General features: G+C 43.6%; 1 protein-coding gene across 2 annotated transcripts in view; it reads right to left on the reverse strand.

The window, feature by feature from the left end:
- Positions 1–18,691: 18,691 nt before the first annotated feature.
- NFKBIZ (nuclear factor of kappa light polypeptide gene enhancer in B-cells inhibitor, zeta) overlaps positions 18,692–24,885 on the reverse strand; it is a 6,397-nt gene continuing 203 nt past the window's right edge. The window contains exons 2-11 of one of the 2 annotated variants that reach the window (XM_010189274.1): positions 24,034–24,067; positions 23,831–23,937; positions 22,934–23,697; positions 22,383–22,488; positions 21,908–22,054; positions 21,508–21,571; positions 20,707–20,876; positions 19,968–20,078; positions 19,671–19,838; positions 18,692–19,029 (exon numbers count right to left, since the gene is read on the reverse strand). In XM_010189274.1, the coding sequence (XP_010187576.1) occupies positions 18,976–19,029; positions 19,671–19,838; positions 19,968–20,078; positions 20,707–20,876; positions 21,508–21,571; positions 21,908–22,054; positions 22,383–22,488; positions 22,934–23,697; positions 23,831–23,937; positions 24,034–24,067 (1,725 nt within the window). In that variant the 3' untranslated portion in view covers positions 18,692–18,975. The remainder of the gene's footprint in view (positions 19,030–19,670; positions 19,839–19,967; positions 20,079–20,706; positions 20,877–21,507; positions 21,572–21,907; positions 22,055–22,382; positions 22,489–22,933; positions 23,698–23,830; positions 23,938–24,033; positions 24,068–24,885) is intronic. The other variant, XM_010189275.1, reaches the window with a different exon arrangement.

Below are 24,885 nucleotides of genomic sequence, written 5' to 3' on the forward strand. Positions count from 1 at the left end.
TGGCAGAGCCAGACGCAGCTGCTGAACACACAGATTTCATGGCTGGAGAAACATCCCCACCGGAGCAGTGGCAAGGACTTCAGTCGGTTTGCACACAGTGGGCTGGGAGCCCTGTGAATCATGACAGGCACTTTCCTAAGGGCTTCTAGGGAGATTTACAAGTCTCATCCTAATTGTAGTTCACTGAAGCATGGCAGCTAGCAGAGCTGCAGGCACACCACCCCCTCCTACTCCACCCTCGCCTTCCCTAGGCAAATGTCCCATCTCCTGTCCCCTTGGCCCTGTACACCCGCATCCCTGGGCTCCAACCCAGCGCTTGTATCCGCCTCCACTGTCTGGGACCAAGCCTCATCCCTCACCTTTAAGAGACAGGAACTCTGTACACATCTCCTTCATCACCAGCTGTGACCTATCTCTGCAGGCTGCAAGTGGGGCTTTGACTGGAAACACAAAATAAGATCTACCCTCATTTTGCACATGGTGAAAGTCTTGTTGGATTCACCAGTTAGCATGCTGCTGGACCTCTCTGAGGCACCCATGATGCTTCAACAGGACTTAACCTTGCTGCCACCCTCTCTTCAGCAGGCCAGCTTGCCCAGAGCTGCTTAACTCTCAAAACTGCGGACAGAGAAAAATGCAAGCTCAGGTCCACTGGTTTACGTGAAGAAAGGCTGACATTGGTGGGGTGACATGCACAAGTGTCCAGCCTGGACTGTGGGAGGCAAGAAAGGGAGAAGCCCAAACCACCACCAGCAATTCTAGAGAGGAGGGAGGGATGGTACTGGGACCAAATGTCTACAGCTTCAGCCACAAACTGATCTCAATTGACAGATTTCTAGATGGGAAGGAAATATTGGTACAAAACATGCTGGACAGAAAATAAAAAATACCCTGAGAACTTGGGCAAACTAGGCAGTGTATATGAATCTTTTTCTCTGAGAACACCATCAATGTCATTGATAGAATAAATCGTCGTCATGTAACAGTTTGCTCAGCCCTCCAGATGGTTGCAGACAATTTTGGTTTTTTCAGCAGAATTAGTCATGCCGTAAATTGTTACACTTGAAATGAAAACCACAATCACCAGATTATCATCCATCTAATTAAAACAAAGCTAAGTATTTCACACTGTATATATGGTATGGTGTATCATATCAAGATACAGAGTACTTTGGAGTTTATATTGACGTCAGTTTTTTGCTTCAGTCAACATTTAACTTTTATGTCAATACATTTTTATGTTTGCCATAACAGAAGCTAGAATCAACATGCTTACGCCTGTAATTATTTCATTTAACCCTTTCAGTGTTTCAAATAATGGTTGCAAGAAAAAGGGAACGCTAAATACAGACGCACAGTGGCTTTGTCTGGCCTTTCTCTCAGTTAAATCCAGAAAAATGCTATTGCAGGGCTGTTATCTGGAAGAATCACCTTGCTCTTTGCCAGTGCTGGCACAGAATATATAACAACATTGCCAGTAATATTAAATACCAGTAATAGCCCACCTGAATAGCCGGGAGACAAACATTCAGTTATTAAAAGTGATGGTACTGAATTGCCTCATTAAGCCCAGTAGCTTGCTGTTTATAATGGGCAAGTGCCAAATGCAGAACACAGTTTTACAGCTTTTATTGCTATTGTCTCAGTGCATTAAAAAAATAGCCTGTTTTCAGATAACCTACAAAAACTCACCGATTTTAATCAACATGAGGTATTTGAATTCTGCAGCCATCATTTGATTCAGCCCTGCCAAGATAAGTAGAATGAGTGTTCATCTGTTTGGTTTATGCAAGAAATAAGTGAATTGTTTGCTTGTGTTTACCACGCTCCACTTGCCAGCATTACCCGTGCCAGCTTGAGTGCTGGTGAAGAAAACAACATCTGCCCAAGGATGGATGATCTATGCCACATGCACTGCAAAGGCCAGTCGCAGGTAAACCACAACCACGGCTAACAATGGCTGCTCCAGCAGCACCATCCCAGGGAACAATTTCTTGTCCCCAGCCATTCAAGCTTAAAACAGGCTCAGGATGAGAAGAATACATAGAAACAGTATAAAATGTGTAAGCACAAAGTCATGTATAGCCTGCCAAAACCAGACAGACACGCATTCACAAGGTAGGCTTTTTGGCAGACTCTCTCCCTTGCTTTCTCTCATATGTATATGTATATGTATATATATATGTATATGTATATGTATGTGTATGTATATGTATATGTATGTGTATGTGTATATGTAATTTGTGTATATTTCTATATTTGTTTATATATACATATATGTGTGTGTATCTTTTCTTTTTTACTGGGCCACAAGTCTTCCCTGCAAGCCTAGAATTGCCGAAACCCCTTGCTCCAAATTTTTGACAATACAAACAGCTGTTCTGTTCCACCAATAAAAGTGAAGCGAGGAAAAGGCATGCTGTACATCCAGGGGGAAGGAGAGACATTAGCGGAGGGAAGGGGAAAAGCACAGAAGAGGTATTACCCTTCACAGGTAAAGCGTCATGGGAGTATGTACCCTCTGAAGGGTGTAACGGAGTGTTTCTAGGCATCTGCCTATTGCAGCCTGTTTCCTTTCCTAGGTGGGAACACTCTCCTCAGTTTCTCTTCAGTATGTGGGCATGGAGTGTTTCAGTGGCTGCCCATGACCAGTGCAGAGCCTTGATACTGATACTGGAGCTTATTTCGTACAGCATCAGTTCTGCACCGCCCTGCACTCATCTCTTTCTCAATTACAGCTCCTCAAAGCAAAATGGAAGAGGAAGGTCAGTCTGCTCCATTGCAGCCTGAAAATAAAGACCAAAAAAAAAAAAACCCATGCAAAATTGGCTATTAGCGCATGAAAGACAAACACCATTTCCTTTGCTTTCCAGTAACTCACTACCTTAATGGCAGATGATAGCCAATTAATAGTGTGGCTTCCGTGTTAAATCACATTGGGCCTATGGCTTAAACCCACTTTAAAGAAACTAGGCCCATCATTTTATGAGCCGTGGGAATTGTTGAATTGGGCTATCCCTTCTGCTTCATACAATTGCATGAAGACTGACATTGTGGAGAGGTTTTTAATGAAGGCCCTACATAGCTCCAGGTCAGGATATTTGCATTTGTGAAGATTACATTGAAAGCATAAGAAGCAAAAGAGCATGAACAAACAGCAGTGTTTTCATCTTAAAAAAAAAACACCTAACACATTCCATCCGTGGGAATATGGTATAAGGGACTGGTTTCTATTTCCAGCTCTGCTGTCAACTTACAGGAGTCTGACCTTAAGCAAATCATTTTACTCTGGAACACCATTTATCTGCCTTGGGTGTGTAGAGGCTCATTAGTACCCTCAAAAATGAGCTTCATATAATCATATGCAAAGCACATCAGTTTAGTAGATTTTGAAAGACTAAGATTTGTAAAGTCCTTTGAAATGCAAGATGATGTAGATATGTAAAGATCTCCCTCTTGCTCCCTCGCTCTCTCTCACACATACTCTCTCCAGGTGATAAACACAAATTCCATCTAAAAAATTTCAGTTCCCAAGCACAAACAGTGTAAACTCAAAGTCCAGTTTCTGAAGTTTTATTACTTCTTTCAAACAATAGTTCTAACATTCACACTCAAAAGAAAGCCAAACAGCAGCAAGTTACTAGAAGAGTTGGTCTCAAATGAGCAATAAAAGCCTAAACAAAGTTGAACTTTGGATTACAAGCCATGTTGAGTTATTGAATTTGACAGGTTAATTTCTTCATTTCTTTGACCTGATTTATACACTCACAATATACTTGCAGAACTCCTCCCATTCAGGTGCTACTTTTATACTTCTTGCTCTGTTGTAGTCTCAGTAGTACAAAGGCAGTCACCTGCTATGAGTACACAATTGCAAGCCTGTGTCTTTATTAAACTAATTGGTACAGAAGAAAAAAAAATTGTTTTCATGCCTACAACCCCAAAGCAAAGTATGATTCTGTTCCCAAAAGAGTGTCTTAATTTTTTGCAGTTACAATAGTTGGTCTAATAAAAGATTTTACCTTTATCTACAAATCTTGTCCACCCAATGTGCTTTGAACAACGCACGTGTAACAACATACCAAGACAAAAGCTCTGACTTATTACTCCTGACTGGAAATAACAGCTGCACAGGTTTTGGCTAGGATAGAATTCATTTCTTCATTGTAGCTCCTATGGTGCTACATTTTGGATTTGTGTGTTGATAACACACTAAAGTTTTAGTTACTGATGAGCAGTGCTTATACAGTATCAAGGGCTTTTCTGCTTCTCAGGCTGCCCATGAGCCAGCTGGGGTTGCACCAGAAGCTGGGACAGGACACGGCCAGGACAGCTGACCCCAACTCACCAATGTGATATCCCACACCATATGGCACATTTGTAAAGCATGCTGGTAAGTCTCCCCTGCACAACCAGATGCGTGTGATTGGGGAATGAAATAACTCTTATCTGCACATGGAAGGCTAATTTGGACATCAGGCACTGACGCAGGACTCAAGCGATCCATCTGCTACACTCACATAGCCTCCCTCCTCTCCCTCTCAAAGCCTCTGGGGAAGGACCACAGCCATTTCACAGATGTGAAGCTGAGGCCCTGGTGCCATATTCTTCTGGGATGCGTAGCTACATTGTGGAGATTCCTGGATTTCCATCAGGTGCTTAACCCTTGTAGGCAGCAATCACTTTCAGAGGTACGGCCCAGGCAGGCTTTGGGCAAGCCTTCACGCGTGGGCACGGAGGAGAATCATGTGCCAGTTTCACCTCTGCTCTCCACCAGCACAAGCAAGGCCTCGCTGCTCAGGGAGTCCTCTGCCTGCACTGAAACCAAAGCACTTTCCTGGGGGGAAATGGAAGGGTTTTGCTGTTGGAAAAGCAGCTAGAGCAGTCCTGTACAATGCCTCGGGACTCCGGTGAGCCACAGACTCCCTGCAAGGTTATCTCGCCTATTTGAGAGCAAGGAATAGTGTTGGAGGATAATTACAGTGGTGAGGAATTTGTCCCAGTGTGTTTGGTGCAAGCTTTGCACATGCTAAATATTTGCTTGGCTGGAGGTTTTGGGCATCAAATTAAAGAGGAATTATATTTTTGAATTATAGATGAGGCAAAGGTCTCCTTGACAACTGAGGTTTTGACAGGACAAGAATGTAGCAGAAAGACCACCATTTTACAGGAGATGAAATCAGATACTTATCTCTGATCAGTTGTCTATCGTTTGTTTTTTCTTTGAACCTAATTGCATTACTTTGCATTTATCCTTGGGTAAGGAAAAGAAAGTAGATTTAAGGTTCGATTTAAGAGAAATTAGGTAAGGTGAGGAAGGTTTTAATTATAGCCTTGTCTCAACAAACCAACTAGCTTTGCTCACCCCTTGCACTTGCTGTAAGCCCTCAGAAACACGAGGAAAGCCCTCCACTCCTTTCTACAACCAGTCCAAAACCTCACCTCACTCCACATCCTAGAGGAGCCACAAGGCTCCCTCAGGATTTCCCACTGGGAGCAGATCTCAGACCATCCCACAGATCCAGTGGGCTGAAGGGCTCCGCAAGCTGGCACTGCTTTGCTTCAGTGGGCCAAGCAGTCTCCAAAACAACCCCCTCACCATGAGATATGGGGAGAAGGCAACTGCAGCACAGTAGCTCACTTTCTCTTCCTATTGCCTTCCTCCCTGTGCTGTCACTCATCCATCCCCATGCTGCAAGGCTCATCTCTCTTTATAGCAGGAGTTGTCCATGGGACAAAACCTATGAGCAGACAGTGAAGAGGTTCAAGTTAAAAATAAGCCCTTAAAAAACATAAAAGCATATGAGAAGAGTTGCTGAGGCCATGTAACACCTAGCAGAGGCAAGGAGGTGGCAATCGGTGAGAGTGGACATGAGGAAGCAGGGGGGCAAAACCCAGAATCTCAACCCATAGCTCCAGAGGGGTCAGAGCTGGGGTCCATTCCCACCACTTTCTGACATCCCCCATCCTGCAAAAGCAGGCACTGGTGCTTGAAACCCTGGAGAGGTTGGTGCCAATCTCTCCTTGGTAGAGACAGGTCTTTCCCTAAGGGCAGGGTACTCTGTTCAGAGAAACAGCTCTCAGGGAAATAAGATTATTTTCTCCCAACCAGGGGCTGGCAGCTTGCCACATTGTCTCTCCCCGAAACAACCCCGTTTAGCATTATTGACCCCCACTCCATGCCAGCACTGATGAGAAGCCAGGTGCAACTGACACGGGGACGGCGCTGGAGGAGTCACCCGGACCTCTGCCAAGGGAAGCAGAAGAGCTCAAGGGCCCAGTGCCTGAGGGAGAGGGTGCTGCTGGTGCCCAGCACCTTGGCAGCCTTTCCCATGGAGGGAGAGGGAAGCTGGCAGAGCCCCCCAGGCCTGCTGCTCTGCCCAGTACTGAGCTACTACTGCTATGTCTGATTCTCCAGGGAGAGGACTCCCTTACTACATTCATGCTACTAAGGTGATGGCTGATGTACTAAGAAACATCAAGAATGGATTTAAGGTATCTTATCCCCCCCATCCAGATGTGTCATCACCACCCCTCATGCTGTAAACTGGATGTGGACCTAAATGGAGAGGAGACTGCAGATCTCCTTCCTCCACTGCAGAAAAACATCCTTTTCTTTACAGACAGGGATGAGCCAGTGTGGGACAGGGCTGTCAAAAGTCCCCACACACCTTGCAATTACCAACACAGTTGTGTTGCCTACTTCTGAAGCCAGGACTGACACTGGGGTGTTTCCTGCCTCTCAGGCCCAGACAACTAGCAGGCCCACCCACTCCTACCTTAAGGGAAGGCTTGTTCCCTGCTAGGTGCATGAGCTGGCTCTGCATGCATTTGCATGTCTTCTGATAGCGCCTGGAGAGTCACTCTCCAAAATCCTTGCACTAGAGACACAGGGATTCTAAAGGTGATGTTATGATGATTAACACCAAACTCGGTCCCCATCATGCAGACGTCTATCCCCATGCAGGCCTCAAGCACTTGCACACAGCTCTGGGACAGGCTATGTGTGATGGCACACTGTCCCTCACAGGACAGGGTACAGCACGTGTTTGCCCTTCAGCACCAGCCCTCCCCATGCACTCACGCACACACGTGCATGGACAGCTTTGGGAACGGGGTCACCAGAGAGCACCTTGGGGTCTGAGACCATCCTCCTAGTGCCAGCATCCCAGGCAAGCTTCTACATAGCCCTGTGACACAGGAGGTGCTTTGCTGCTCCTCTGAGAGCAGGGAAGGGAGAGGCAAGAAACGGTTTTAAGAGCAATCCTCTGCTCTCTGCACCGCCAAGGATCTCTTTCACCTGCACCAGCATCCCTCTCCATCCAAAACACGATTTAGCTCATCAGGAAGCAAAGAAAACCAACAGGGAGAATGGGAAATGTGAGAGGAGCAGCAGGGAGGGCCAGAGCCATAGCCTGGCAGAGCAGGGGAGAGCAACCCGAGCCACGCTGCCAAGAGCTCCCAGGCTCACATCATCTCCTACCCTGCTTCCGCTGGCACAGGCAAGGGCCATGCTGCTCATGCTGCTGCAGTGCCAAGGCGTACCCCCCACACATGACCCTCCTGCTCCTCACCCATCCCAGCACAGAGCATGCCAAGGCAGACAGGCATTGGGCTATGGGCAGGTGCAGACTATTTTAACTTAATTCATCCATCTTCTGCTCAACAGCCCTGTCCCCACATTTGCATCTTAACCATCAATCTCAGCATCACAGCCTGTCCTCACCCCAATCAGCCACAGAACACAAGGGATCTGCAGAAAAGGGCGCCCTACACTGATGCTCCAGTGTTTTTCAAAGTAGTTGTGTGTCATACAATCAAAATGACGTGATACTTCCAAAACTGAAACCGTCTGGTGAAGCCTTCTTTTCTGGTTAGCACATCATGGAGAAAAATCAAAATGAATGTGGTCTTCAACACTACTGGAGAACAGAGCCCTGTGATGACAACCAGGAAATCCTCCTCTACTGCAATGGGTACCACCAAGGTGTTATCATGTTATGCACCAAACGAGGCTGGTGGTATTAGAAACTGGATATAAGTATGGCTGCAAGAGATGCAGTGTTTCTTTATATTGCCTTTTGCCCAAGACTCCTCCACTTGGAAAGAAGTTTCCAGCTAGGCTGACAGACTTGGAAACTGAACTTCTATTTAGCAAGAGAATAGGCCTAACACAGATTTCTCCACAGCTTTCTGATAAGGACATGACAGTCAGGAACCACACCTAGGGAGGCTGTTTCTGGGTTTGTTGCAGTCTACAACGTCTCTGCCAGCCTTGGCCAAGGACTGCAGGAGGGCTGTGCCATGCCCTCCACAGCAGCCCACCGGGACACCTCCGGGCAGTGGCAGCAGCAGTCTGCTGCGGTATTGCCAGGGTGGCACAGGGAGAGCCGGGCACCACACTCTCTCTGGGGCACGTTTCTTCACTGAAGGAGTGATTTCCACAAGGGCATTTTGAGAGTCTGCTAAGATTTATCATTAAGTCAACAACCCATTGTGCAAGAGGCCTTGCAAGATTTGACAGGAGGTGGTAGCTGCTGTGGCACTACAAAAGGAAAGTCAGAAAGCTGTGTCCGCCACTCCAAGATATCACAGTGGTTTTATACCTTATGTCATGCACCTGATGTGTTTCCAAGGATGAAGCCACTGAGCAACATCTTGGTGATCTAAGATGTTAGCACTTTATTAAGAGGGACACTGAAGGCAGGCAGATAAGGACATGCAGGGAACACATTGCTTAAAAAAAAAGAGAGAAAATATAACTTTCTGTGAGAGACTTCATCTCCCCACACGAAGAAGTAGAGGTTTGTTTTAAGTGGGTTTATTTTTTTAAACATTACAAGTATTTTGTTTTACAGGAATGGTGTTTCACCTGCAAAACCAGAGTTCCTTTTATCTCCGCCCACTCCTCATTAATCAACCTCAAAGAGCATTTTTACAATAAAAAGATACAATATTAGTTAAACTAATGACTTACATAGGAAGAAACATTCCTGCAATCTTGCCAAATGCTTAAAGCAAGCAGACAGATCCTGAGAACAGACAGCACTGGCTGGGAGGGATGAGACTCTTGAATAAGGGTTGCAGCACAGAGGACTCCCCAGTCCCAGGAAAAGCCTCACCATCCTCCATCAACAGCACTGATGAGGCCCACGACAAGGATGCAGCACAGCAAAGAAAACACTTCTGGGTACACAGAGACAGCAGCAGGAGATTTTCACAGCCAAGTTTTGGAACAAGGAAGAGTAAGTGCCAGAGCTAGACATGGTGAACTGAATACAACAGGATGGAGGCTCTTAGGATCTGCTCAAGAAAAGAGGCACCAAAGGGTCATCAGTACCAGTCTTCAGTAGAAAAGTAGGTCTCAAAATGAAGTGGACACCAGTAGGTAAAAAAAACACCAAACAAAAACCCACAACCCACTAGCAAAGAAACGAATAAGAGACATGTGGGAAATTGGACAGGCAGAGGACATCAGCATCATGGGAGAGTTAGATTGGATATTAGAAAAAAATTCTTTACTGAAAGAGCGGTCAAGCAGTGGAACAGGCTGCCCAGGGAAATGGTGGAGTCACCATCCCTGAAAGCGTTCAGAAAACGTGCAGATGTGGCACTTCAGGACATGGTTTAGCGGTCATAGTGGTGTTGCGTTGACGGTTGGACTTGATCTTAGAGGTCTTTTTCAACCTTAATGATTCTACAATCAGAGCATGCATAAAAGCAGAAAGAGAGAAGACAGACCAAAATAAATCCACCAGCACCCTCCAGCCCCAAAAAGGCAGGCCACGGAGGAACGAGGCAGCAAGTACCTGGTGACACAGGACAAGCCAAGAGGGTTTGCAGTGAGACCATAAAGGTTTACAGGAAAGAATGGTGATGATTCTCCATAGTATCAACACAAAACACAAGGAGATAGGGCAGGAGGGGCAGGGAGAGATGAGACAGTGACCATAGCAAGCTGAAAGCAAAGCTAATGAATTCAACAAAGTTACAGAGGAGTCTCCACCAGTATGGGAACATAATTAAGAGGATGTGGCACCAAGATATGATGGCAGCAAATAATTAAAGGTTGGTAAAAGGCAGTAATTTAAGGCTAATAAAAGGCAGTAATTTATCAGGAGCCAACAAGAGTAAAGAGTCCAGAAGCAATAAATTCAACAATGAAGTAAAAATAAACAGGCAGAGCAAGAACCAGTGCCACCAGCCTGATAACAAGGACGACGACGCAGCAGCATATAAACTCTGTACACAAATGAAGAGCAGCTGATGGAGGCCCAGATGGAGCTGCTGGGCCTCCTCCCTTTCCTATGCAAATCTTCCCCAAATACCCATCTATGCCAGGAGGCCTTTGGGAAGATGTCAAGACAATGACCAAGGAAGATGCACCTTTTTGACTTAGGGCGCTATTGCACTTGTCTCTGCACCTGGTGCCTAGACCAAGAGCTCTTCAGGGCAGAGGCCATCACAAGATCCCTACTGTGTGTGGGATGGACACAAGGTTGAGGGACTGGGCCGTTTCCAGGGGATGGCAGCCACCAGTAGATCCCTGAAGGAAGGTGTCATTGCTAGGCTTGCAGAGCACAGATGGCACAAGTAAGGTGCAAGAAGGCTTGATAGTTCCAGTCCCAGCTAACAAGTAATAACCAGACACCTCTCAAGAGAGCAAAGGACCATCCTACCATGGAGTGGGAAAACAGGAGCCCAGGCATCAACTGGGGAGCAGGAGGGTGGGAGGAGCAGGCTGCCTTCTCCACAGCTCTTGCAATATCTTTCCAGCAGCTTCCTAGAAGGCACATAAAGCTCATTAGCCATGCTCCTGGTGCTCCTGCTCCATCCAGCCCAGACAATCAGGAGACGATGGCCATTGTCCCTGCAACAAGGACACCTCTCACTCGCTTATGCCCTAGGACCAAAGCTGGGCAGCCGGAGGTATGCACCCCATTGTTCTCTACATCTGAGCCTGAAAATCCCAATCGTCAGCTTGGGCCACTCCAAAGGGAGTCAGAGCCCAGCGACCACACGCTGGCCATTACGCTTGCTCCAGCACTCCCTCCCATTGGCTCTCCCCAGGCTCAGCTGCAGCCACCCCAGCCCTGCTTGTGCTTACAGCTGGGGACGCGAGGCATGGAAAGAAATGACTGCCATGAAATCAAGAGAAGTGCCTTGAGACACTGATGCAGAGAGCGTGGGAAAGAGGCTAACTATATTCCTGTTCATCAGGAGACAGATAAAACCACTACAATAATAAAATTTCATTATGACAGCTAAGGAGGACGAAACAAAAATTCTTTGTTTACTGTGTCTATAATAAAGTACAAAGGTATCTGCCGTTGCACTACTGGTTGCACAGGCAGGTTTCAGCCCTGGGTGAGGACTAGATATTTCTTACGCTCTGTGTGTCGTTTTCCAGGCAGTAGATCATCCCTTTGCAACATTAAGTCAGCCCTCTGTGCCACAAGGTGATCACAAAACAAATTTCCTGGGGTGGTCCTCCTTACGGGAACAGAAAGAGGAGACTGCAAGATTTATGAGTTCACAGACTTACAGATTTATAAATTTATTGAGAAAGAAACAAGGAGGACATTAGGGTCCTCAACCGAAGGCTGAGAACTGTGCTTCATCCTTTCTAGGCATGGGAGAGTTGACATTGGCGTTCATTCTCAGGACAGAAAACCTGATTTTTATTCCCCATGGAGCTTTGTTTTTTTACTACAGGTCTTTACTAGTGCATTCAATTTGCAAATCCAAGGGAATAGTATGGGGAAAGTTTCTATTTTTAACAAAAGAAAGTAAAAACTTCTGAAGTAATGAACTACTGGATAAAAAGGTTAATCTTGAAAGCGTTTTACTGCCTTATGTACTCCTACACAATACATTTTACATACTTACATTTTGCATGCATATATACATACAATTCTCCTACAGAGTACAAAAATAAATTGATCCATATTATAAACTTACTCTACATATGCATGTTTTTTATTCACAGACATGTGTGAGAAAGTTAGAGAGAATGAAAAACCATACCAGCCTGTGACTAGGGCCAGGGGCAAAGACAGAGCTGGGTAAAAAGCTTTACATTCTAGGCAGTAAAGCATCCTCTCCTATCGGCTCACTTTTAAAAAACACCTCTTATTTTCCTCCCTATTATTTTTGTTAAGAGAAGTCCATCTACTCTTAGCAATGGAGTAGCTGATCCAATCGCATAGTTACCTCCTGGTGGGTCATCTGTGTCCTGAGCTGAATCTTGCCACTCCCATCCCAGAAGACAGACTTATTTTATGTAGCTCCATCAGAGCACTCATGGTGATGTCTTAAGCACTGTTAAAAGCTCATACCAGTAAGATAAATGTTTCTCAGTTTAAGTAATCTCCTTTCTTTTTTGAGAAATCCATTAATGAAAAAGCGTATTTCGTTATCAGCTTTTAAAAATCTCTTTGTATGATTTCACTTCACATAAGAAAAAAGGCTTTCATAGTTTTGCCTCAAATGATCACAAAATGCAATGACTACTACTCAGAGTTCCCTGCAGCCATAGCATACTCCATTTGCTTCAGTATATTTTTTCCTAGTCCATGTCTGCTTTTTCTCTTCTTGTTCCAGCAATCATGGCTTAGAAAGATTTAAAATTTCCATAAGGAAAAAGGGTTTGCAGCTCAGTCTTGAGTTTTCATTCAACAGCTGATCTGAACAATGTGGCAACCCTTGCAGTGACCAAAATAGTATCACAGGCAAGGTCTCCAATCAAAGTGAGTACAAAAAAAGACATGCACTAAACATAAGTGACCCACAAATCAGTCACTGCTCACTGTTATTCATCAAATTTAGAAAGAGCAGGCAACTAGAAGGATAATTGCAAGCCTGTACTGCCTTTGGATGAAGCTCCTGTAGATCTCTGAGTATCTTCAGACAAGCTTCTTTCCTTCTTCCTGCCTCTGGTCTCTTATCTAGCTGATGGGATTAGTGATTACTACTGGCTTTTGAAGCCACCTGGAAATCTACTGATGAATGATGATAATAGCACGCTACTATCTTGATGGTTTTCCTCAAATTGCTTGTAAAACGCTTCCCCTCAGAATGTACATAGGCTGCCACTGGTAACCCAGTTTTTACTCCTGCACAGTATGGCAAAGTGATAGTGCAGTGCAGTGCAAAGGACAAGATCATAGGTAGCACTGTGAGCATCTCTCAAGATCTCTCATTGCTGTGATCTCAAATTTCCAATTCTTCTTACAGAAATCCCAAATATATTGGCATCACTTACTGGGCTGTTTTTAGTGGAGTTAAAGTCCTTGGGCAGAAACCTGTGGTCTCCCTGAGGACAGCAACAAGATGTACCTGCTCAGCACTGCAGTGGTTATTGGCTGGCCACAAACAGCAGTGTTTATGTAGTTCTTGGTACTCTTTTATGGCAAGCCCAAGTTTGAAGCTTACAGTGAAGTTCTGGGCCTTCCCAGGAAGGCTTTGATAGCCACATGATCAATGACTCAAGGCTGCCCCAAGAAGCCATAGACTGAAGTGATACGTCTACCTCTTTCCCAGGTTGAGTCAATGGAAAGAGCTCAACTCCAGTGAAGATATATTTTATTTGGGGCTTAAAAGCAAGCCACAGGCAGCCAACATGCTGCATTTAGTACCATAACCTACCACACTATCAAATGGTACCTACCACAGTACCGAAAGTTCACATATGTGACTGAGACAGAGCTACAAGCTTTCATTAAATGTGTGTGGAAGCATTTGTGCACTGCATCCACATGAAGAAATTTCACTCAGACTCTTCACAGTCTTACTCACAGCCCAGACTAATTTACAGAAGCAATGTAACTAGTGACAGGACAAGAAGAAATGGCTTCAACTTGAGCCAGGGGACATTTAGACTGGATATTAGGAAAGATTTATTTCCTGAAAGAGTAGTCAAACACTGGCACAGGCTGCCCAGGGAAGTGCTGTAGACACCATCTCTAGAGGTGTTCAAGAGGCATGTGGATATGATTTAGTGGGCACGGTGGTGTTAGGTTGATGGTTGGACTAAACAATCTTAGAGGTCTCTCTCAACCTTAATGATTCTAGAATGGGCAACTGTTTTCAGTTGTCTGCTCCTAAATCATCTTTCCGCAGGCTCTCTGACTAGCAAAGGAGGAGGGAGAAATTCACCAGAAACTAAGAGAAAAAACAAGTGTGAAATATAGGTTGGTTAGTGCAGCAACTAGTTTCTCAAAACAGCCTATATTGAGTTTTCAGAGCTAAGAGTAAGTTTTGCCAGGTAAAACAAAGACTTACTGAGTCAGCCTCTTAATCATGGGAGCTCAAAACAAATATACACTAAACAAACACAGCCAAAGTTGTATTAACTTTCTCCAGCAAGACCAAGATAGGCACCTGAAGGAGAAAACCAACACCCAAATCCAATTATTTGAAAAAAAATGCTGCCAGACGAGCCTTCACTGCAGCCCTGAGAGCAGCAAGGAAGTGAGGTGAGACACTGCTTGGAAGGTGCCGTGACTTCTGGGGGTGCCACTTGCCTTTCTAAACCCAGGCACAGGCCAGTGTCTGCACCAGCAGTGCTGGTCCTTGTCCTAATTGTGAAAAGAATCAATACTGGAGGCTGGATGACACTTAACCAACTTGATGAGGAGCTAGTTGTCTAACTCTCCCAAGCCATCAGTATCTCAGGTCAAGACTACCACCAAACACTCAAGAAAGGTAACAAATAACAATAGAAGAATTTGTTTTGAATGCACTGAAAGACCAGGTCAATTTTTGGCCTCTCATGTTCACTGCACTTTAATAATCCTTGGCTCTTCCCTTACATAGAAGAGTGTATATATACATACACACACACACACACACACATCTATAAGCACAAACTGTTTAGTGAGAAGAACAAGCAGTTCATGTTGTATCTTTGAAGTCTCTTCCACCACACCCAACCTCTCTAAGAATGAACTTCCTGGAGATGTTTGACTTTTCTGATAAAAATATAAAATGAGCCGTAAACGTGGGAAATGTGTTTTTTCCATCCCCGGAAGCAGAACACATTTCTTGTAAATCATGGATTGCCACCTTCCACAACTCCAGCTAGATAACTAGCCCACAAAATCAAAAAGCAACCCTTTCCTGAGGTTTGGCTTACTTAGACAAACAAATCAGAAACATCCTGAGAACAAAGCTCCATGTGTCTTAATATCTCTACTCGAACCCAAGCCAAAGTCTCTTCTGCCTCTACTCCAACCAGAGATATAAATGGAGCACGCCTGCATCCACACCAGTAAAAGCTATTCAGCACTTTCCCAATACCTTAAGTTTTCAGGAAAACACTATTTGCCTGCTAACTATTTATTTTCATTTGCCATTCAGTAAAAAAGGGATTATTTCTAATAGCTAGTTATATCAATGTCAGATATACCAGAACTTCCCAGTATCATAAGAGAGAAAAATGAGTCAGCTATACTTGGAATAGGGATGCTTTCTTGTGAAATTGCATACTGAGCTCTTTAGACAATGAAATTTGGCTCTAGGCAGTTAAATTAGCTTCAAACACTTCAGATTCCCCTTGGGAATCTTCTACCTTGGAGTGTTGGGAGTGCCCCTTCCAGAAGGGCACAAGTACTGCCGAAAGCACAGTGCCGAAAGCACAGTGCCACTTACTAAACGCCTCTCACCAGCAGCACCTGCTTCACGCTCAAGCATTGACCGAACATGTGCTCTCTGCCACCCTTACAAGCCCAAGATACTTTATCCCTTTGTGAGATGACTCAGTCAACAGAAAGGAGTGCCAGGCAGTTGGATCAGGCTGATCTGAAGGGCCAGAATATCTCATCAGCAATTCTTTTTCCTGTGTAATCACCTCTTATAAAAAAAATGGAAATGAAGTTGAAAGAGTACTATCAGTCTCCTCATTAAAGGAAACAACAACAAAAAAAAATCAACCTAAGGCAGGGTCACTTGCAGTGAGGTGCAGATGACAGCATCTTCAACACAATCTAGGCCCAATTAGCTGTTCCCATAAAGAGGTGCCATCTCATCTTTGCATACTCTAACTAGAAATTTAATTTCATTGCCAGTCTCCATCATAATTTCCCACCCATCTGCTAAATTATGTAGAGCCTCCTCTCTGTGTCACCTTACCTCAGCACCAAAAGCCATTTTTTGGTACTTCCAGGGACGAGTTTTCACACAGAAGAGCAGCAGAGCAAAAACCTGGAAGTATTCTCCTGAAGCACTCAACTAGCTGCCTGCAAGATGTTTTTCCTACATTTTCTTCTCATGAAAGGCTCAACCACTATCAGTGGAGCTGGACTGAATCCACAAAGCACTAAAAACCTAACTGCAATGATTTGAGTAAAGGGTATAACCTGGTCTGGTATCAGGTCTGTGAGACTGGCCATCAGCAAGCCCTCAAGGAAGAGCTGAAAGCAGGGCAAGCCTGCAGTACAGTACCTCACCCTTCAACACAGAGAGGACTACCTCACATGGTTAATCTTTTTAGTAACTCTTCACAAAAATGGCCTGTTTTTAAGTATACACCCATGCCCTCCCTGCATCAACAAATGTCTTGTTTCTACCACATTCTTCCACCATCTCTAGGATTGCATCCCGTGTTGTGTACTTGGTACCTTCATTAACAGCCTCCAACTCCCATGCTGGAAGGGACAGTGAGCAGTTCATCCCAGACCAGTTTCTCTGGCCTGACATGGCTTTGCAGGTGTCACACCTGCTGTCATCCACTGCTTTTGCAGCTGAAAAGCCTTAGTATGCTCTGTTGCTCTCTGCAAGGAAGCTCCTCCACACCTCTGGGTGTCTTCTAATCTTTAAACACTTGATCTGAGGGGACACCATACAGAGCAGTAGAGCAGGTGTGGACAAGTTTATACAGCAGCATAGAAGCACTCTTGTTTTTCTTCAGTTCCTTTCCTACAGATCCTAATGCTTCCCTCCACTTTTCTTGACTGTTGCCATCTCACCAGCAGAGTGAAGAACAGCCTGCAATGACAGTTCTTCCTCCTGAAAGGTCATGGCCAGCTCAGAGCCCATCTTTTAATTTGTAATGCAAGGACAGCCTTTCCCCATCTGTATAGCCTCATTTTCTCATGCAAACTTCCACCTGTGCTAAGGTGACTGCTTAGACCTGAGCAGTAAGAATTGAGGACCAAGCCAAGGAAGTCATGGGGAAAAGATGACATCAGAATTGTGATCATTCTGTCAAGTATACAGGGACAGGCGTCCATGTAACAACCTGCAATTTGGACAACCTGGTGACAATTGATTCCGTATGAGCACATCTACTAAATACACAGGCAATACAACTGCATGGTGCATGACCCAAAACACCCAAGCATCAGCTTTAGAACTAGCACCAAACAAGAGAAAGCCTAAACAGCAGGATGGAAAGACTTAATTTCATCCTTAAACAGATCTTCAGTCTCGCAGTATTACCATGCTAAATCAGTTTTACCTCAAACTTGATTCTGTCACCACTATTTGCATCAGACAGTAACCACCAAATTTTAATTAGCAAGTTTATTCAAATGCAAGCTACATGAGACCCTTCAAGAAATACATTGCAACTAGGCCTCCAGATATCAGTTTTCACTTAGCTTGTCTACAAGACATACTTTGTCAAAACAGCACAATCAGACTAATTAAACAGTTACAACACAGAATTGCATGTGATACAAAAACAGTTTAAGAGCGAAGACCATACAGAGAACATATCACTGGATTACAGCCCAGCATGGACCATTCAGAAAGTGAAAGGAGTTTTCTCCAACAGAACACAAGTATACAGCATCATGAGTATACATTTTGCATTAATACCCATCATCATTAAAAATCAGAAAAGTGTTAACTTCAAATATTACTTGGCTAGCCACTATACCTATAAGGTAAAACCATAAATGGACTAACTCTGCTTAGGAGGTGAAAAACACTAAGTCTCTAGGATTAACTAGAGCCCAATTCAGCAAACTACTTACGCATGTGCTTAAGCCTTACTGACGCCAGCAGGGCTTACACATACTGAACTATTATAATTAACATGAGGGATTTCAGCACACATCAACAGTTAAGTACGTACTAAATACTTTCACTGAATCAGGATCACATTCTTTAAAGTACAAAGTTATATACACCATAAGTCATGATCTTTCTCCATCAATCTATTGCCTCATCAAAAGAAAAACCTCTACTAGGCATGAAAAAAACTGATGCAGTACTCTGAAGAAGCATGACTTTTCATGTTTTGTTAACAACTCCAAAAGCATGCACAAAACAGTGCTAGGGACAATTTATCTTAACTGCACTTTCAGTCTTCAGTCTTTCAAAACAACATAATTTACCAAATTTACAACAGTATAGTATTAAAACTCTATAGGCAATTTGCTAGTTCAAGATCAAGAAACTTGTTTCTTCAGTTTATTACCCAAGCAATCAATACGTTTTCAAGAACTATACAGCTGTACAATAATGCCAGTGATTATATACAATCCTGCACAAGATACTGGAAGAAAGCTACAAAATTTCATAAATAAATGTTCAACTTCAAAAATATTTTATTTCTCTTGCACTTAAGTGTTACTAAAAACACAACAAAAAACTCTGACATCAGCCTCCTCTAAATAAAAAGATTTCCTGTAGAATTGTCCTCATCCAAAATTTATCTGCATGGCTGTTTAAATAAAATCAGTCATGCTGTAGCTATGAAATCCAGGTATCGAGGCAAATGTTCTAACATACTTGGGAATGAAACATTCCCATTTGCTCAGAGAAAGTTGATTGTTGGGTTTTGTTTCAGTTTTTTTTGTTGTTGTTTTACTTTTATATAACCCACTACACAATAGTGAACAAAATACTTTTGTTTCATAGAAACAACTAACATTTGCCCACACTGGGCAAATGGTCTATTTACAGATACATTAGGACTGCCTGACTGGACAGTGAGTGTGAGTTACTGAACTCCAAGAAACATGGAGCTTAAAATGGCGACACTCTCTGCTGAATCGCCTTCCCTTTTAGGATACGTCTTATCTGGAGAAGAAAAAAAAAGACAAAATATTAGTATCTATCATCTTAAAGTGAATCATAATCTAAACAAAACACCAAAAAAACTAGACCCAGTTCTGCATTCCTCATTCATCTGAGTCTAGGTTCTGATTTCCGTTTATCCAATTTGACAGCATTTGAACCAATGAAAGGCAACAAAATTACTCAGTCGCTTGAGTTATTGGCTCCTTAGGTGACCTTAGGGTCACCTTTTTCATCGTGTATTTGTATAGATCCTGGAAAAAGGGATTTTTCAGGCCTAAGAACTGCCATTACTAATTATGACAAAAGCAACAAAAGCATGATCTCAGGCCATACTGGGACAAACAAGAGAAGGGATATTACCTCATGTATGTTGCAAAGATTATAAAGAAAAACCCTAGCTTGACAGGAAGAACCTTTTGAGATGGAAAAAAATAAAAGCTACAAGTGAAACCTGTGATTTCAGGTCTTTGTAGATTGTCTGATCCCAACAATAGCACCAAAAAGTTTCCTGAATGCATTTGCTAAATCTTTTCCTTAAAAGCTGCAACTCAAAACTCAAAAGAAACTTTTGGAGAGGAATAAGGCTTTTGGGTAGATGGGGGCAGGTGGGAGCAGAGGAGAGGGTTGTTTCACTTTTTTACCTGTTCTCCTACAAGGCCATCAGGAACCAGATGAACTGGCTGCTCGTTCTCCAAGTTTCTGGCACTTGGATCAGCTCCCTTTCGCATTAGCAGGCGCACAGCATCCAACTGACTCACCCGATACTGCAGGCTGGCAGCCACGTGGAGTGCTGTGTTGCCATTGTAAGCCTGGAAAAGACAAAGTCACTCCATGAAGGAAAGGCAGGGGCATGAGTCTTGGGGCACTCACAGTGGACACATGTCCACTCACATGTGGACATCTCAGATTATATCTACATTATGGAAAAGTCACCGTACCTTTGCGTTAACAAAAGACAGACAGTTGGGCAGCTCCAGAAAGAGACGGATGAGCTCCAGATTTGCTTCTTCTGCCGCTAAATGTAAAGCCGAGCGACCACTTTTGCGATCCTATAAAAAAATGAAACTGTTAGTCTTCCCCACAGGTGCTTCACCTATACAGGGTGAACATGCAAACAAATAAAACAGAGCAACTACAGAGTGCTGAACAAATGTTTTAGCATTACAACTCACTGAAAGTCAATCTGAATGTGTAGTTTAATATGAATATCTAATGAACAGTCGAGCAGACCTCATTTGGCAGTAAGCTTACACAGCCAAAATAAGCAGTTTTATACCAAGGAACTATCTGATGGAGCACAGACCTAAACTGGTCAGGGAAGCAGTTTTTAATTAAAATTTGTAGTTCAAGAACAAGGTATCATCAGCATCCTATTACTACAGATACCTCCAAATATATTCTTACTTTTAAGAGGCAACCAGCTGCAGACAGAGTAGCATCATTCTTAATGCAGAAATTAGACTGTCACCTCCCTCTTTCCTCAGGGTTCATTTGCACTGATAATACCTTGCTCTGAATAAATGCAACATTCTCATTTCATTTGGGTAAATTAGGGAAGCCTTCAAATTAGTCTACTTCCTTTATAATTAAGCCGAGATGTGGCGTGGGAGAAAGGGACATATTCTGCTTCCACATTCTCTCTGGATCTGGCACTTGAAACAAAGCCACTGTACTTACTTTTGCTTCAACAGAGGCTCCCATTTGTATCAGAGTCTTGATGGTTTCTACCAGGCTCTTGTTTCTCAGCAGACGCTCCTGGACCTCAGGGGAGTGAGGTGGCTGACTGTTCTGCAGTTCATGCAGCACAGCATTATGGGCCAGAACAGCACAGTGCAATGCTGTCAAACCTTAACATTAAAAAAAGAAACCATCATTGATGAACAAATACAGTACAGAAGTACTGACTGGCCGCTTGGTTTGAAAGATGGATAAAAGAGATTCCCTTCCTGTGAAGCCCAGGGACAGGTTCCACATTTTTAAGTGGCAGTGATTGCTCTTGAATGGCTGAGGATTTGGGCTGTCCAAGTAGCAACCTACTGTGAACATTCAGCCAGCGAATAATAAATGAACTAATTTGATTTATTTTTTTCTTAAACAAGATGTACTTCAGACAGAGCTGTTATATGGAATGTGATTCAATTAAAACAGCTCTCTGGTGTCAGATTTTGGCTTCTGTATCCACCAAGGTATCGCTGGCACTCATATTTTTAACAAGTCTATTACCACCTCCACTCTGTGCCAAACACAGCAATCGCACATAAGATGGAAGAGGTCCTGGCAGGCACAGACTAACCATGTTTTTATCTGACAGATACACCAGTTGTAATACAATTTCATCAATTGTAATTGTAAATTTGAACCTGGCAAAGATATACTCCATTTTATTGCTTCTCAACCCAGGATAACATTTCACATCAGCAGCCATAAAACATTATAACATCCAGTAACACTGTAAATTATGAACTCTTAACTACTCACCATCATAGTTTGTTGCCTCAAGGTCCACATACTGATTGCTTCCCATGGCTCCCTTTTGGATTGCCTACAAAAGTGGGAACAGGTAGGCATTTAGGTCTTACCCAAAGCACATATTGCTTTCCTCAAGCTTGTGTACAGCCTTACTACAATGAAGTTGCAATAAACAATGGCATTGAGACTTAAGTGTTTTCGTAGACTAGAGGATTCCATCAAGTTACTCTAAAACGTTGGCGAAATTCAGTCTCACTTTAAGCCCTTACTGCAGGGCTCTGAGACACGCTCACAGGGCTACATGGAGTGAAAGACCAAGGAAGGAGTGGTGTTGTCAGTTTCCCAAGACAACAAATATGTCGCATTAGCATTAACAGTCAGAGCAGAGCTATGCCCGCCTGGTTCTCACCTGAAGGACCTGGGCATGTCCCTTCTCAGCACAAACATGCAACGGCGTTCTACCCCAGCAGTCTGTGGTGTTGACTTGAGCCCCCAAGCTAACCAAGTCCTGCACAATGAGATGCTGATTGGCAGCCACAGCAACCTGGAAAGCACTCTGCAAACATTGAGAAGAAAATTTAAACTATTAGTCATCTGATCTCTAACAGGAAAGAGCAACTAAAACAAATAAAAAGCCTGGCTACCTGGTATTATTTAAGCAGTGAATATGAATACCAGGAAGCCAGGACAAATGAAGTAGAGCACATAGTTTTACCAGCTCAAGGTGATCCCAAGAAGCATTAATAGCTCAAGGTTAATATTAGTATGCAGCCTAAATCTCAGGGTTAATATTAAATAAGCTTTTCACCACATCTTCCTGAAAGTCCAGACACGCAAAAGCACTCAGGTGCACAGAGCAGGTGCAGAGATTTTGAGAACCTCACCTGGCCATTGTGTTCTTTAATATCCAGCATGTGCAGGGCAGCCATCTTCCTCGCCAGAACATAGGAGAGTGCGCGTCGGCCCTGGGCAACTGCAATGTGAAGGAAGCTGAAGGAAAGAGGGGAAACAGAGTTACACCACCATACAAACCAGTGCTCAAGTAATTACAGAGATCCCAACATATGGGAGTGGTGTTATGCTGCCAGCTTCAGACCTCCTCTGGGTGACTAAGACAGGAAAACGGATACCTTATTCCTCGGGCAATTTAAGACATCTAAATTAGAATTCTTTTCTCCCCATTTACTAGATAAAAGTCTAATGGTATGTACCTGAAATTAGACAATACAAACACCTTATCTGCTCAGTGTGCCACAACTTTGTGCATCGCAGCCCATCAGCAAGACCACACATTACACTTGATTTGCAATACTGCACTCATGAAACAAACACTGCTAATGAACTGCTTCCATTATAACCCCATGATCCACCAAAATCCGAGCAGAAACGTTCCCCAATCTTCCACATCAAAAACACCAAGGTAAACAGCACTTACGTGTCTCCATCCGAGTCTTTTGCAAGGAACTGGTCTTGAGAGATGTTGGCCAGTTTGTTCTCCTCCTGCTCCACTTGCCATTGAAAAAATGACTTGCCCAGCTGTGTCGTGCTTCTGGCAATGTTTTGGTCAGGTAGAGAGACATTCAAAGTAGCCAAAGAGACACTACGCTCCAGATTCCCACAGATGTTATTGGAAAGCAAGCTGAAGTTTGGAGCACTAGGGCTGACATCAGCCTGCAGGTGGGCACTGGTGAGTGGCTGGAGGTGGGCAGAGATGCCCTCTGAGCCTTCAGAGTCATTCAAGAGGGATGAGAAGCTCTGCAATGGGCAGTATTGCAGTTCATGGCTCTCAAAGGTGTTCTGCTGGTAGCCAGGAGACTGGTCATTAGCAGCAAATGGCCTGTACTCCAGGGAAGCATCTGAAGGATAGCTCTGTGACAAATCCTGGTTCTGGGACGGAGGGAACTGGTAATGCTGTGGCGGATCCAGCATGTGCTGGGAGGTATGATCTTGGAAGCCTTGGTATTTCTGAGATGGGGAGAAAGCCTGTGTGCCCAGGCTCTCCTGGTACTGCTCACCAGGTGAGCTGTTACTAGAGACAGTGTGCAACCAGCTGACCTGCACCGTGTTCAGAGAAACGGGGCTTGACTCGTTCTTGATGTTTATGATATTCTGAAGCAGATCAGAATTGCTGTCATGCTTTGGGTCGTTTTTATGCGCCTCCTCCATGTTATCCATAGAAGTTGGTGTCTGGGGTGGTGTCTATATCAGTGGGGGGAAAACAAAAAAAAAAAATCAAAGCAAGCCCCAGAGAGTTAAGAGGTATTACTGTATCTGGTAGTTTCTGATTACACAAAGCAAACTGAAAAATAAAGGCATGGAAAAAATTACTTACCAGGAGGTGTGGGTGAACATTAGCTTGGCGTTTGAAAGAAGGTCCATCAGAAAGGAGCTCGGGAGCCTTTCTTTTGCTGCTGTGACCCAGTATGCTCTTCAGTTCTGCTGAGAAGAAAAATAATTTAGAATCCCTTTCTAGGTTACTTTTACAATGAACTTTTAAAATCTAATTACAGGGTATTTAAATAAAGGGTTTTTTACCTGTGTAGTGCTCGTAGTTCACCAATCCTTGTGCCTTTTGAGAAAAAGGTAATTATTCCATTAGTATAATGTTATTTCAGGAAAAAAAATACACCACCACCTGAGAGGCCTGCTTCTATAAACATAGAATATATCTAAGAATAATTCTAGTACTTTATTGTCTAACTAATTTAATTGCTTTTAATTAAGGTCGGAAAATAGAAATACTTCTATGGAACTTAAATGAAAACCACCCTTTTTCTTAAGGCTTTTAAGCTGTTCGTTACAATACTGCAAAACTCAACAAAATCTAGAGAAAGACACTGCTACTTACTGAAGTCTAAGGACTTTTTTTTTTTTAAACATAAGCAAGCCAGCAAATTTTATACTTCTTCAGTGCCATGAACTCTTCTACACAAATCTTTCCTGTGACAACACTTATCTAGGAAGCTCAAAAACACACTCAGAAAGAGTATTCTTAAAAAACAATCTCCTTAATCTTCCCAAAACTCCTCACAGGGGATCTGCCTTTACACGAGGAGCACAATAGCATGACAAACAATTCTCTGCTGAGAAGATTCCCCAGCTCTTACAATGAATGACCTCATTTGAGTTAACAGGGAGTTTCTGCGGTTTCATAACATTAACACATCTTTATCCAAGCTCCACTTAGAAAATAAAGCTTAGTAAGAACATTTTTAAGTGCCTCCTCCCACAGCAGGCCTTCTCACTAATTTCTCCCCAGCTCTGTTCTTCCATTACATATTGAAAAGGAAATAACACTGACTCCATCCACATGGGGTAAAGCAGCAAGCTCCTTTCTAGCATTATCGTGTGCCTTGGTTGGTTCCCCCCCCCCCCACCACCCGTATC

This window comes from Mesitornis unicolor, unplaced genomic scaffold (genome assembly GCF_000695765.1).
Source record: "Mesitornis unicolor isolate BGI_N332 unplaced genomic scaffold, ASM69576v1 scaffold26127, whole genome shotgun sequence".
In the NCBI taxonomy this organism is placed as follows: Eukaryota; Metazoa; Chordata; class Aves; order Mesitornithiformes; family Mesitornithidae; genus Mesitornis; species Mesitornis unicolor.